Source organism: Peromyscus californicus, unplaced genomic scaffold, assembly GCF_007827085.1.
Source record: "Peromyscus californicus insignis strain IS unplaced genomic scaffold, ASM782708v3 Scaffold_4__1_contigs__length_199733344, whole genome shotgun sequence".
NCBI classification, from domain to species: Eukaryota; Metazoa; Chordata; class Mammalia; order Rodentia; family Cricetidae; genus Peromyscus; species Peromyscus californicus.
The window spans coordinates 15,623,336-15,637,663 of NW_026294562.1; the positions used below are offsets into that span (position 1 = coordinate 15,623,336).

Genomic DNA, 14,328 nt, shown 5'->3' on the forward strand with positions numbered 1-14,328 from the left:
CCCTGTCTCAAAAAACAAAAATAGCCTGGAGAGATGGCCCAGCGGTCAAGAGCACTCACTGTTTTTGAAGAGGACCCAAGTTCAGTTCCCAACACCCACATCAGGAAGCTCACAACTGCCTATAACTCCAGGAGAGTTTGAACCATTGAGTCCAATCTCTGTGGGCACTTGCACTCATGTGCACATACCCACACATACATACACATAACTAAAAACAAAATCATCAGGCAGTGGTGGTGCACGCCTTTAATCCCAGAACTCGGGAGGCAGATGGATCTCTGTAAGTCCAAGGCCAGCTTGATCTACAGAGCGAGCTCCCGAGGATACAAAGTGAGTCCCTCTCTAAAAAAAGCAAACCTCTGGAAGAAGACAGAAGTGTAAGACAGCAGCAGTTTCTGTGTTCCCTTTTGAGGAGAGCTAGGCCGGCTCCTGGGCGCGGCTGCCTCCTCCCCGCTTCTCCGAGCACCCGTTGTTCCAGCGTTAGCTGACCTTCCCCTTTCCCTCCTTCGGCAGTCTGAGAGCTTGGGGAGGGGACACAGTTCACAGCTCTGACAGGATCTAAGCTGGGGTGTAGCATTAGGGACAGAGCGCTTGCCTAGCACACACGAGGCACGGGGTTCAATCCCAGCACTGCCAATAAAAAATGTCCTGTCCATCTGTCCATGCTCAATCCACCTCACTTAACGCACGACACGCTGTGTTTATATCACCATTCTTTGGGCCATCACAGAGGAAGGGCAGCCCTTGAGGACCGTTCAGAGGCTGGGCCCATTGGTCTTCTCAGGCCTACCTCAGTCCCAGGAAGCCAGTGGCTCCCTGCCTTGGCTTCCTTCCTTCCCCAGTTAGCCCTTGGGTGGAGAAGAAGAACAAGGCTCCCTGTACTCACTGCTGTCGCATCATTGGGATATTGACACAGTTAGCTGCAGCCACAGCGGCAAAGGGCACCCATCGGCCCACCAAGGGGGGAGCTCTCTGTTGGAGGCAGGGAATAATGGAAGTTATTCCAGTTCACGCGAAGGTGGGGGTAGGAAAGGCTCTGGATTATACAGGAAGAAAGGCAGGTAAGCATTGCTAGTGACATGTCCAGACATCCACTCTGGGATCCTCAAACGCCTGCAATGAGCCAAAGCTGTTGGCTCTAGAACTTTGCTGCCCTCTGGTGGCCACTGTGCCCACAGCAGCCCCAGCCGTACATACCTTTGTCCACATGTTCATGCCCACTGCAGTGGCTACCGCAGTGGTAGTGGCTGTGAAGTAGGAGAGGGCCATCTGCCTAGTGGAGGAGAAACATCAGGTGGATAAGTGCACAGGTTCTGGAGTGGTGTCCACAGTGGCTGAGGCAAGGCCAGGGGCTTCCAGGAGAAACTCTAGCAATGGGGCTTCAGGCCTGTGCTGTCTCCAGAGCCATCTCAGACTCCTTATTTCCATCACTCAGTGCCTGGCACCCTTGGTCCTCTTCAGTACCTTAAACACATCACACTTTTTCCTGTCTCAGAACCAATGCATACGGCTGCTCTCTGTCTACAGAACATCCCTGGGCTCCTGCATGCCTGAATCCTTATGCTGGCTAGTTTTATGCCAACTTGACACATGCTGAAGTCTTCTGAGAGAAGGGAATCCCAATTAAGAAAATGCCTCCAGCCAGCAGTGGTAGTACATGCCTGTAATCCCAGCACTCGGGAAGCAGAGGCAGGTGAATCTCTGAGTTCAAGGCCAGCCTGGTCTACAGTGCGAGTTCCAGACAGCCAGGCCTACACAGAATAACCACCCTGTCTCAAAAAACCAAAAAGAAAAGAAAATTCTTCCACAAGGCCAGGCTGTAGGCAAGCCTTTAGGGCATTTTCTTTCTTCCTTCCTTCCTTTCTTTCTTTTTTTCTTCTTTTTTAATTTCTTGAGACAGAGTTTCTCTGTGTAGCCCTGGCTGTCCTGGAACTCACTCTGTAGACCAGGCTGTCCTCGAACTCAGAGATTTGCCTGCCTCTGCCTCCTGAGTGGAATTAAAGGCGTGCGCCACCACTGCCCAGCTTAGGGCATTTTCTTATTAGTGACCGGTGGGGAAGGACCTAACGAGTTGTGGGTATGGCCATTCCTGGGCTGGTGGTCCTGGGTTCTGTGAGAAAACTGCTGAGTAAGCCGGAGGGAGCAGGCCAGTCAGCAGCACTCCAGCACAGCCTCTGCATCAGCTCCTGACTCCTGGATCCTGCCCTCACTGCTCTCAATGATAAACTGTTACATCAAACTGTGAGTGAAATGAACCCTCCCCTCCCCACGTTACTTTTCTTTGCTTTCTTTCTTTCTTTTCTGGTTTTTCGAGATGGGACAGCCTTCACTGCAGGTCTCCTACCTGACTGACGTGGGGGAAGCTGCGTTCCTGTTGGTGTAGTTGACTAAGGCATTGAAGGACTGGTTCACCCACTGCCAGAAGATCACCGCAGGTATGGTCCTACAAGCAAGGGGGAGCAGAAGCGATGGGAGAGAGGCCGGGGTGTGCTGGGCACCAGAGCATCCGCAGCTCCCGAAGCCATTCCCACTCTTTTTCATGTCCCTGGACTTTGGATGGGACGAGCCTTTGTCTGGAATAGCCCCTCTTCCTTACACTGGATGAGATCCTGCCCCGTTGAGATGCTTCTCTTCTTGGAATTTTCTGACCCTTCCTCTCTCCGTCCTGAGACAGTCATTCCATGTGTCCTGTTCCCACGACTCGAAAGTCTTCCCCCAGCCTTTTACTTCCCAATCTCCATTCTGTTCTGTGTGTCCGGAGGACAGAGCCTAAAGTCCTTCATCCCTGGCACCTGGCCCAAGGCTTAGCTCAACATCTAACTAAATGAATACACAGGGGTGGAGACAGAGGGATGGAGAGTCATACATCAGAAGTTTACTCCCTTCCCAACCAAGCAGAGCAAGAAAAGGGCCTCTTCATTTTTCATTTGGAAATCACATTCAAAGCATAAATCAACTGTGGAATTCTTACTTTAAGAACTTAGGAAGAGGGACTGGAGAGATGGCTCAGCAGTTAAAAGCACTGGCTGCTCTTCCAGTGGACCCAGATTCAATTCCCAACACCCACATGGCAGCTCAAGCCTGTCTGTAAATCCAGTTCCAGGTGACCCAACACCCTCACACAGACATACACGCAGGCAAAACACCAATGCACATAAAATAAAAATTATTAGAAAAAAAAAAGAACTTAGGAGGAGCCAGGCATGATGGTGCACGCCTTTGATGCCAGCACTTGGAAGCAGAGGCAGGTGGATCTCTCTGAGTTTGAGGTTTGGTCTACATGGCCAGTTCCAGGCCATCCAGAGTTACATTGGGAGACTGTCTCAAAAAAACAAAACAAAAACAAAAACTAGGCCGGGCGGTGGTGGCGCACGCCTTTAATCCCAGCACTCGGGAGGCAGAGCCAGGCGGATCTCTGTGAGTTCGAGGCCAGCCTGGGCTACCAAGTGAGTCCCAGGAAAAGCGCAAAGCTACACAGAGAAACCCTGTCTCGAAAAACCAAAAAAAAAAAAAAAACAAAAACAAAAACTACAATAACGACAAACAACAAAGAACTCAGGAAGTTGATGAGATGGTACGGTGGGGAAAGACGCCTGCGTTCTATCCCCAGGTCCCACATGGTGGGAAGAGAAAACACTTGTGTTACGTTGTCCTTTGACCTTCACACACACACACACACAATCACACACACACACACACACAGTGGGATGTACCCCCACTTCACACACACACACTAAAATAAACAAATGTAACCCCAGCACTCAGGAGGCAGAGACAGGTGAACTCTGTGATTTTGAGGCTAGCCTGGTCTACAGGGTAAGTTCTAGGACAGCCAGGACTACACAGAGAAAGCTTGTCTTAAAGAGAGAGAGAGAGAGAGAGAGAGAGAGAGAGAGAGAGAGAGAGAGAGAGAGAGAGAGAGAGAGAGAGAGAAGACTTAATCCTTTAATCCAAGTACTCTAGAGGCAGAGGCAGTTTGAGTCTCTGTGATTTCAAAGTCAGCCTAGTCTACATAGAGTTCTAGGCCAGCCAGGGCTACATAGCGAGACTCTGTCTCAAAATAATAATGATGAGGGGCTGGAGAGATGGCTCAGAGGTTAAGAGCATTGGCTGCTCTTCCAGACGCCCTAAATTCAATTCCTAGCAACCATGGCTCACAGCCATCTGTAATGAGATCTGGTGCCCTCTTCTGGCCTGCAGGCATACAAGCAGGCAGAACACTGTATACATAATAAATAAATAAAATTAAAAAAAATTAATACTGATGATAATAGTAATAACATAAAAAGCTTAGGATGGCTAACCCATTGAATATTAGGTCTGTTCCAACGGCAGCAGCCCCCACAGCTCTGACTGTGGTGGTAAACTGTTACTTGGCCTCTAGACTCCCATGTAACAAAGGGGAATGAAAACAGCACCTGTGTGTAGGGCTGTTGAGAGTGAAACGTCCATTCATGCAAAGAACTCAGCAGTGCCCGGGATCTGGTAAGTGACTAGTCGAGAGGTCTGTTATCACAAGGGTCTCTACCCAGCTTGGCCTTCCCTCCTCGGTCTCAGGACTCACCTGTAGAACTGGAGCATGAAGCCCGTGATGATCATGCCCCCGGGGACCTGGAAGGACATCCGCCCAATGACGTTCATCTTCTCCCCAGTGTCAGGGTGGAAAGCCGAGTCATACAGCTTCTTAGCATACAGCAGCTGCTCCACCTGAGTGCCAGGGGGCACAAGTCCCATCCTGTCCCCCAACGACAATAGCAGTGACCACCTGACCTGATGATCTCCTAGTCTCCCTGCTCTTCTTCCTTCCTGAGGCCTCTGCCAATGCCTTCACCTTTGGTTTCTCCCTCCTTCGGACAGCCCTGCCGCGTAGTGCTGGAAGCTCCAGCCCCGCCCCTGGCCGCTCCTCACCTGCTCTTCTCCACCATCACTTTCGCCCAGTCCAGCTCCTGCTCTGACGCAAAGACAGTGCGAGGATCCGTGATGTTAAAAAAGTGCTTCACACGCCCCAGGAACGTGCACTGATCCCAGCGGGGCGCATCAATGTTAAAGCCAGACAGGTCAGCCTCCATATTGTTCACACACACACAGCCTGCAGACTTAAGGAACAAAGAGAGAGTGAGATCTGGCCCCTAAATCGGTTTGCCCCAGAGGCCCTGGCACACAGAGACTGCCTGCTTTCACCAGACCCTAGGCACCCCCTGGGATGATCCAGGGGCCCCTGTGAATGGTAATCAAACTAAGCAAGTGCTTCCTGGGTCCATGTTAGTGGCCAGCCCTATGCCTGATCACACTATGAGAGACAGATTCTGCCCCAGAGGAGCTCAGTCTAACTACGCAATGAGAGATCACCACGAACTAGCATCATATCCCCTGGTACTCCTGGAAGGGAGACAGGAAAAGTGGCCGTTCTGAAATAGAAGCCTCCAGAGAAAGTCTTTCCCCACAGCCTAACCACCATGGCAGCGAAAACATGGCAACAGGAGGAGTGAGGTGCCTGGGTACATTGTGTCTGCAGTCAGGAAGCAGAGAGGGATGAATACTGGTGTCCAGTCTCCGATAGCCTTCCCACCTCACCTACAGGGGCTGAGGAGTGCGGCCCTAGAAACATCTGTGGGAAGTGCAGGGCGAGGCTAGCTAGGGACACACCAGACACTTGTCTGATCTCAGTGGCTCTCTAAAGCTTTGGAGCTAGCATTCACGGCCCTGTTACTCCTGTATTTCAGGTGCCTGAAAATCCACAAGGACAATTCCAATTCTACTACAAGTTCAAGACTCAGTCCAGCTCCTACTTGGAGCCCAAACCTGGGAAAGCAAGTCCACAGGTGATTGTTTTAAACAGCAGGGCTCTCTCCCTTCAAATGAACTTGCATTTTCACCAAGTGGAGCCGTGAATGGGTAAACCTCTTTTATTATCCCAGTGAAAAACAGCAGGGGTCTCTTTCTTTTCTTTTCTTTTTTTTTTTTAAGATTATTATGTATGCAGTGCATACCTGCAGGCCAGAAGAGGGCGCCAGACCTCATTACAGATGGTTGTGAGCCACCATGTGGGCGCTGGGAATTGAACTCAGGACCTCTGGAAGAACAGCCAGTGCTCTTAACCTCTGAGCCATCTCTCCAGCCTGCAGGGGTTTCTCTTTAATGGCACTGTCTCTTTAACAACTCTAGATGCTTTCTTGAATCTACCCCGTCTCCCTGCTCCTCATATCATTGTGCTTTTTCTCACTGTAGTTCTAAGATCAGTGAGCAGTAACCATGCCACAGCCTAGATGTTATGTTGTCTTGAAATTTCTCCAAATAACTTAGTCAATTACCTTTTAATTTGGCCTCACTTAAACTTTCAAGATATGCGCAGAATGCATATTAATTGCCAGAATGGAACATGAATGATTTCTAGCCCTGTTCCCAGCGGGGTCTCTGTTCCCTTCTGGAAGCTCACCAGGCAGGCTACCACTGTCTGCATTATCTGGGCTTTCCTGGGTTCCAAACTCCAATCAAAATGGCCCACTAGGTTCTGCTTATAGCATTTGAGAGCTTTTATGGCCATGGCTCCAAACTCCTCCATGTTACTCCTGAAACAAAAGGCCTGCAAACCACACGATCAGGTCTAACACAACAACAGCCCTTCTCCTTACAATTCTGGGTACTGATACTTTCTTGCCACGACAAAACAAATTATGAAAGTTGCAGGGGGAGGGGGAGTTATTGTGGCTTATGGTTCAAAAGAATGCATCCCATCATGGCAAGAGACATGGCAGCAGGAAAGTGAGGTGGCTGGGCACATGGTGTCTGCAGCCAGGAAACAGAAAGATGAATGCCGGTGCCCAGCTTGCTTTCTCCTTTTTCCTTTTCCTCTTACATTCAGTCTAGGACCTATGCTACATTTAAGGCAGATCTTTCCTACCCAGTTAAAGCGCTCCGGAAACACCCCAGAGACTGATTCAGAAGGACATCTCCTTGGCGATTTTAAATGCAGGCAAGCTGATGATGATTAACTGTCACAAGGGTCGTTTGCCTTTCTGTTTTTCTAAAGCACCACCTTACTTAATTAAATATTCACCTGTAAAGTTGGGGAATGTATTCAATTTGTTCAATGATTGTCCTGACGCCTAGCAGAGTATTTAGTGTCTGCTGGGGGAAGAGTCCAGCTGGCCAGCAGGAAAGTATGAGGGCTTGAAAGTACAGATGTGTAGGCTAAGGAAAGAACTGTGTCCGGAGCACTGAAGTCATTTAAGCGACAATTTTTCTAGCGAGACTACTCAGAAGAGAGAGGGAGGTGAGGATAAGTAAGCCCCGAAGAACTGCTGTATTTAAGAGGCAAACCAAGAAAGGTGGTCTCAAAAGATGGGAAAGAATGCAGGAGGGAGGGAGGGAGAGAGAGAGAGAGAGAGAGAGAGAGAGAGAGAGAGGGAGGGAGGGAGGGAGGGAGGGAGGGAGGGAGGGAGGGAGGGAGGGAGGGGAGGCAGGGGGGGCAGCACGGGGCGGGGGGGGGGGGGGGGGGGGGGGGAAGAATGGCGGTCAGCTGGAGAGTGTGTGGTTATTAGGGTGGGAAGCCTGATGCAGGAGGTTGACACACTGGGAGCCAGTCTGTAAGCAGAAAGAAACTGAAGAGAAAAGGCCAACCTGCAGCACCCACAGTGCCCACAGCACCCCCAGTGCCCACAGCGCCTGGGCCTGGGCCCAAATGCAACGCCTTAAGTGGCACTCTCTGGAGGAGGTGGGAGCGACTGCAGGTGTGCACTGCAGAACGCTGATTTCTGCCTCTCCCGCTCTACTTGACTCCTGCGAGATGGTTCCAATACCAAAAGTATTTCCCTGAACCTAACAGCACTCATGGTAGAGAAAAAGGGTTCACTTCCTAGATATGACAGGAAGCGTCTCTTCCCTCGACCCAGAACCAAAAGAAAGCTCAAACTCTAGTCCCTGCCCTTTCCTTCCTGTGCATCTTCTCTATCCAAATTGCTGGTGTCTCTATGGCTAATTCCGGTCAGCTAGTTGCTGACTCTGCCCCGAGTGTCACAGTTCGATCAAAATATCCCACAACAACATGGGTTTGTGGCAGCCATTATCATTCAAACCACTAGATGACTGAGTGGTAATGCAGAGGGCCTGGAGTTCAGGTCCCAGCCTCCACATGGTGGTTTTCAGATCATCTGTAACTCCAATTCCAGGGGATCCAACACCTCCTGACCTCTGTGAGCACCAGACACTCATGTAGTGCGCATATACGCAGGTAAACACATAAAGAAAAAGGGGCCGGGAGCAGTGGCGCACCCTTTAATCCCAGCACTCAGGAGGCAGAGGCAGGCGGAGCTCTGTGAAGTCGAGGCCAGCCTGGTCTATAGAGTGAGGTCCAGAACAGCCAGGGCTTATTACACAGAGAAACCCTATTTCGAAAACAAAACAAACAAACAATAATAGTTCAGACAAGCCTGAGCTATGCATAGTGGAAGGAGGAAATAGACTCTGCAAGTTGTCCTCTGACCCCCACACACAGACATGGTGGCAGGACAAATGGCTAACTGTAGTGTCTATTAGCATACCAAAGAGTCTGCTGGCCTCCAGTACCACGCTCTTCTCCCCTCTTCTAACCCGGCCCCTACCCTAAACTTCTCCAGCTCCTGGGCTTCCCTGCTCCCGTCTCAGCCATCCCCTCTCTAGCCCTCCTCTCTCTTGGTCCTGTCTTCCTCTCTCACTCTCCTCTTATGGCTGTCCATTCCATTCTGCTGTTTTTCTCCCCTGTTGGACTCTTCCAGATGTCTCTGACTGTACTCTCTCTCATAGCTACAAAAAAACCTTCTCCTCAACCAGACCACCATGAGTGGTCATGGCCTCACTTTATACACAAGGTACTTGGTCACCACACACACACAGATAAAGAAATGTTAACTTCTTTTAAATGAGGCAGCGGTTGTGAGAGAAACAGTGAACAAGAGAGAGGAGCAAACAAGTGAAGCACAAGAGCACTGATGTTTCTCCCTAGAGAATGCGCATCTCCTCTAGCAAATGGTACCAGAGCCCAGAAAAGGGACCCCAGGCAGAGTTCTGAGCTAGAGGACTTGCCCAGCAGGCACCAGGCCTTGGGAGATCTAGGCAGCTCAAAACTCTAGAAGACCAGACCAAAGACCACTGAAATAGTGGGACACCGTCAAGGGTGCCGGGCGCAAGCTGGAGAATGGCGGCAATAATGAAACCAGCAGGCCCAGGCCCGTGCTCACAGACATTCATCGGACTCCAAGGCAACTGTGATGACAGACGCCACACCTCCAGAAGGAAATCTGAGCGCCTCTTCCCACAGAAAAGCCCACAGTGTAGAAACCAGATTTGGGGGATGGGTGGGTAGGAGGTGCGTACTCTAACCACTCACCTGTACCTCTTTTTTTTTTTTTTTTTTTTTTTCATTTTTCAAGATGGTTTCTCTGTGTAGCCCTGGGTGTCCTGGAACTCTGTAGACCAGGTTGGCCTCAAACTCCGAAATCTGCCTGCCTCTGCCTCCTGAGTGGCTGGAATTAAAGGTGTGTGCCACTACCGCCCAGCTCATCATTTTAGTCAAAATTCAGTATTGACTTTTTCCCCAAGGATCTGATGCAAGTATGCAGGTAGATGTTCTTGTGAAGGGGCCCCAAAATAGCTTGACCATACAGCAGCCATGATAGGCTTAGGGGCGTAGACACAGCTTCTGTGACAGGCTTACTGGCAGGCAACATCCAGATCCAGGAAAAGCCATAAGCTGATACTACCCAGGGATCCACCCAGGGGTGAGGAAGTACCTGACATCCCAAACATTCCAACCATTAGATAAGGTGGCCAGATGTCCTTGAATCTAGCACACACCTATTTTTTGTTTTACAGATACCCCTAGACAATTGTCAGCCAATCAGGGTCCTAGACCCTGGAAATCCCCTCACCCCAACCTCTGCTATGATAAAAACTCTGCCCCACCTGAGCTCAGGGCTCTCGGCTCTCACTACTGTGTCGGACAGACAGAGGGACCAAGCTCTGGAGCTTGAAATAAAGGCTCTTTGCTTTTACATGTGGGATTCGGTGCTGTGGGATGTTCTGTATGGCAAATGTGTTGCTCTGATTGGTCAATAAATAAAACACAGATTGGCCAGTGGCTAGGCAAGAAGTATAGGCGGGACTAACAGACAAGAGAAAAGAAAGAATAGGAAGGCAGAAGGAGTCACTGCCAGCCACTGCCAGGACAAACAGCATGTGAAGACTCCGGTAAGCCATGAGCCACGTGGCAGGGTATAGATTTGTGGAAATGGATTAATTTAAGCTGTAAGAACAGTTGGCAAAAAGCCTGCCACGGCCATACAGTTTGTAACCAATATAAGTCTCTGTGTTTACTTGGTTGGATCTGAGCGGCTGTGGGACTGACAGGTGAGAGAGATTTGTCCTGACTGTGGGCCAGGCAGGAAATCTCTAGCTACAAATGGCGCCCAACGAGTTGGCAAGAGTTTCCGCCTAAAACCTGAGAAAAGATTCTAAAACGGAGCTAAAAACAGCTTCCTAAATGTCTCTCTCAAATGAGCGGCAGCTGCTGGTTTGAGCTACTTGTGGGTTCCTAGCATGCACGCTCGACCTGCCTCGACCTGCCTCGACCTGTCATATGGCGGGAATGAGGCCTCTGCAAGTGGCATATTAAGCTGCGTGGTGGATTTAGCCTTTGCTAGTACAAAACAAAAAAGGAGGTTTCTGGACTACACGCTGCTTGGATAAAAGCATAGACCCACGATAGCTCCCAGAGCTGGTGGTAAACGTACCACTGCCATGTTGGGAAGCTGAGGTGGGTGGAGCCTTCAGCCACAGCTGCTGCAGTTTAAAGCAATAGATTCACAATAAGACAGATTCAGATGTAATAGTTTACAATGTGTGTAAAATATACGTAGGCTTGAAAGAGACAAAAAGGTGATATATACAGTTATATAAACAAATACATAGTTTTAAAAAATAAAGTCTTAAAAGAGACAGTAAAATTAATATAAAAAATAAGCCACGTAAAGATGAATATTACACAGAGAATCTGGATTGTGTTGTCTTTGGAATTTTTAACTGCAGAAAAACATTTGATTGTAAAAGATGTTGAGTTAAACCAATATGTATATTTTAAAGGTACCTTGACTTCAAAATTTGGATATAAGGATGTGTTGCTTTGGAAAGGAGACTCTGCTTTTGTTCCCACAGAAAGCCAGAGGCTATGGATTTGTTCCAGATTAAGATACATCAGGTTTGACCAGCCAAGACTCCCTGAAAGGTCTCCGATGAGACCATGGCCCAGATGATCCAACATCCAGAATGGTTTGAAGGCAACTGGCTCAGACAATACAGCCTCATGGACTATTCCATAATCCTAAAATTTTCTTTGTGTCCCCATAAGATACAGCGCCCCCCTCCAGCAGGAAGTAGTAAGAGAAGCTACGCCCAAATTCCCAAATTATATGTAATTTTACTTTGTTAAGGTTAAAACCTTCCTTTTTGGGGAAAAAAAGGGGGGAAGTGCTATGGGATGTTCTGTATGGAAAATGTGTTGCTCTGATTGGTCAATAAATAAAACACTGATTGGCCAGTGGCTAGGCAAGAAGTATAGGCGGGACTAACAGACAAGAGAAAAGAAAGAACAGGAAGGCAGAAGGAGTCACTGCCAGCCACCGCCAGGACAAGCATGTGAAGACTCTGGTAAGCCATGAGCCACGTGGCAGGGTATAGATTTGTGGAAATGGATTAATTTAAGATATAAGAACAGTTAGCAAGAAGCCTGCCACGGCCATACAGTTTGTAACCAATATAAGTCTCTGTGTTTACTTGGTTGGATCTGAGCGGCTGTGGGACTGGCAGGTGAGAGAGATTTGTCCTTACTGTGGGCCAGGCAGGAAAACTCTAGCTACAATTCGGGCTCCATGGTGGTCTTTGAGGGGTTCCCCCATTAAAAATTACATTCTGATATTTTTAAAAATTTTGGGGGCTGGAGAGATAGCTTAGCGTTAAAAGCACTTGCTTTCACAGAGGACCTGGATTCAGTTTCCAGCACCCACATGATGGCTGACCCCAGCTCCAGAGTACCAAGCTAACACAATACAAAACACTCACTCACATAAAATAGTTTGTTTTTTTTAAATGTTTTATAAAAAGTACTTTACATAGAACTGAATTGTATTGCAAAATAAAAATAAAAATAAAAAAAAAAGTACTTTACTTGAATGTGAAAATACCTGAAAACAGGGCATAGTGGTGCATGCTTTAAACCCAGTACCCAGGAGTACCCAGGAAGCAGGCAGACTTGTGAGTTTAAGGCCAGTGTGGTGTACAGTGAGTTCCAGGTCAACCAGAGTTACATAGTGAGACTCTGTCTCAAAACAACAAAACATAACAAATAAAAAACCCTGAAAACCCACTCAAGAAAAACCTGCCTTTGCTTCAGTCTTAACTAGGTTGGTAGGAAGAGGGATGAAGCCTGGAACCCAGATTAAACTATTAATAACATGCAGCACTTCCCTTGTGACAGGCAATGCTCTATGTACTTGACATAGATAGATAACAGGTACACGTGCATCAGCAAACTTCCAGAGGTACCATCTCTATCTAGACTATCAGCTGTTAGAAAAGTTCTCTGTTTACTAATAGATATAAACTACTCTGGAGCGAGGGATACAGTGTAGCTCAGTGGTCGAGTGCTTGCCTACCCTGCATAAGGCCCTGCATTCAGGGTTCATTCCCCGAGGGTAGACAGCACTCCTACCTGGGCCAAAGCGTTTACAAGTAACACTGTAAAATAAACAGTTTACACATTAGTTCGTGTCCCAACTCTAGAGTTGTACAGAAATAAATTCTGAATAAAAAGCATTCCACTAAGAAGAATACAATTTCTACGAAGGCAGATTATACCAGTGTTGAGAACCTGGCCTGGCACAGGGGCAAAGGTAACTAACTCTCCAGTGGTCCTGTGCATGAGAGGAGTTCCAGGGGATCCCAGACAATCTAACACTCCCGCTGTCAGCTAACCTCGATGCTAGGGACCAGTCCCAATCTCCCTATCGCCCTCTCTCAGGCGACCTCCCCGAACCCAGCAGAAATCACCTATCCTGGATTCTAACGAGACTGTGGAGATAGAGGCGCAGCCCATAACTCCGGTACTCCAAAGCCTGGCAGCCGAAGACAACGGGGGTCAGAAGCGAGGAGCCCATGGGAGCCCAGGTCCGTCCCACCCGCCACGCGGCTTCTGCAGAAGGAAGTCAGCACGCAGTGCCTGGCAGCCCCAAGCGAGCAGAGGCCGGCTCCCTTTGGAGATGCGGAGACTAGAAGTAGCCGTGCAACCGGCCTGCACTTGAGGCCCCTTACCTGCTCCCAGAGGGCTGCACCCGGAGACAGCCACCAGCCATAGATGACTAGGAAGGCTGAACTGGGCACCGCGGCTAGGCCGGGGAACACCCCCTCGCACTACGCCCCCTTTTCTGACCAATCACAGGCCTCAGGCTCCCGCCAGCCACGTGGGCGATGTTGCCCCTCCCTCTGGGTCGCACGCCAGCCCGCCCCGGCCTTCCGCCACTCCCAAGACCGCCTGCGCAGTGGGCGGGCGCTTTAGTGCGCTTGCGCACTCTGAGTAAAGAGGAGCAGAACCCCGCCCCATCCCGCTGCTCCGCTCCTCCGCTGCGTGCGAGGGACGTCAGGGGCGGCGCCGCAGCAGTTACCCCTGGTAACGGGGGAGGCAGAAGGAGGAGGAGGCGGAGGAGGAGGAGGGACTCGGCTTGAGGATGGTGAGTGTGGGGGGCCCCCTGGTCCCTCTGGAGCTGGCCAGTCACCCCCCCCTCCTGTCCCCAGACCCAGGGCGGGGCGCTGCGCTTAAAGCCAAGGGAGACGTGGGATGGCGCTCGCCTTGCTCTCTAGGGTTCTAGATGGGTTTCGGGAATGAAGGGGGAACCCCAAAGGTGGGCCCTGGAGGGAGGCCTAGGCCTGGGGAGGAAGGAGGGATTTGCGGTGGGTCCGAGGCTTGGGAAAGTGACTTGCGGAGTGCTTGGCTGGCAGGGAAGAAGCCTGGGCTCTATCATCATTCTGGGTACTGAGATGAGGGCGGCTCCGGGGAGCTGCAGAGATCAGGCCAGGCACACAGGCTTGATCTTCCTGCAGAGTCGACCTCTCGGCTCCTCGGGACTGTGGGGTCTGTCTGAGACCCGACCAGAAGTGGGAGAGGCTCGGTGCTACGGTCTTTGAGATCACCCTGGCGGCACCAGGGAGATGTAACCTAGCTTTCCTAGATGCTCGCGTCTCTGAGTGAGGTGTGCAGGGAGTAAGTCCCAGGACAAAAAAGCGGTTCCGCTGGGAATGGATGCC

At 50.0% G+C, this 14,328-nt stretch overlaps 2 protein-coding genes across 10 annotated transcripts in view; one reads left to right on the forward strand and one right to left on the reverse strand.

Moving 5' to 3' along the window:
• Positions 1-13,463, reverse strand: part of Sfxn2 (sideroflexin 2) — a 70,701-nt gene extending 57,238 nt beyond the window's left edge. For all 9 annotated transcript variants that reach the window (XM_052714613.1, XM_052714611.1, XM_052714610.1 and 6 more), the window contains exons 1-6: positions 13,339-13,463; positions 4,909-5,096; positions 4,565-4,735; positions 2,345-2,443; positions 1,198-1,273; positions 887-972 (exon numbers count right to left, since the gene is read on the reverse strand). In XM_052714613.1, the coding sequence (XP_052570573.1) occupies positions 887-972; positions 1,198-1,273; positions 2,345-2,443; positions 4,565-4,735; positions 4,909-5,069 (593 nt within the window). In that variant the 5' untranslated portion in view covers positions 5,070-5,096; positions 13,339-13,463. The remainder of the gene's footprint in view (positions 1-886; positions 973-1,197; positions 1,274-2,344; positions 2,444-4,564; positions 4,736-4,908; positions 5,097-13,338) is intronic.
• Positions 13,464-13,623: 160 nt separating this feature from the next.
• The window catches only part of Arl3 (ADP ribosylation factor like GTPase 3), a 55,987-nt gene continuing 55,282 nt past the window's right edge, over positions 13,624-14,328 (forward strand). The window contains exon 1 of the mRNA XM_052761978.1: positions 13,624-13,754. Within this exon, the coding sequence (XP_052617938.1) occupies positions 13,752-13,754 (3 nt within the window). The 5' untranslated portion in view covers positions 13,624-13,751. The remainder of the gene's footprint in view (positions 13,755-14,328) is intronic.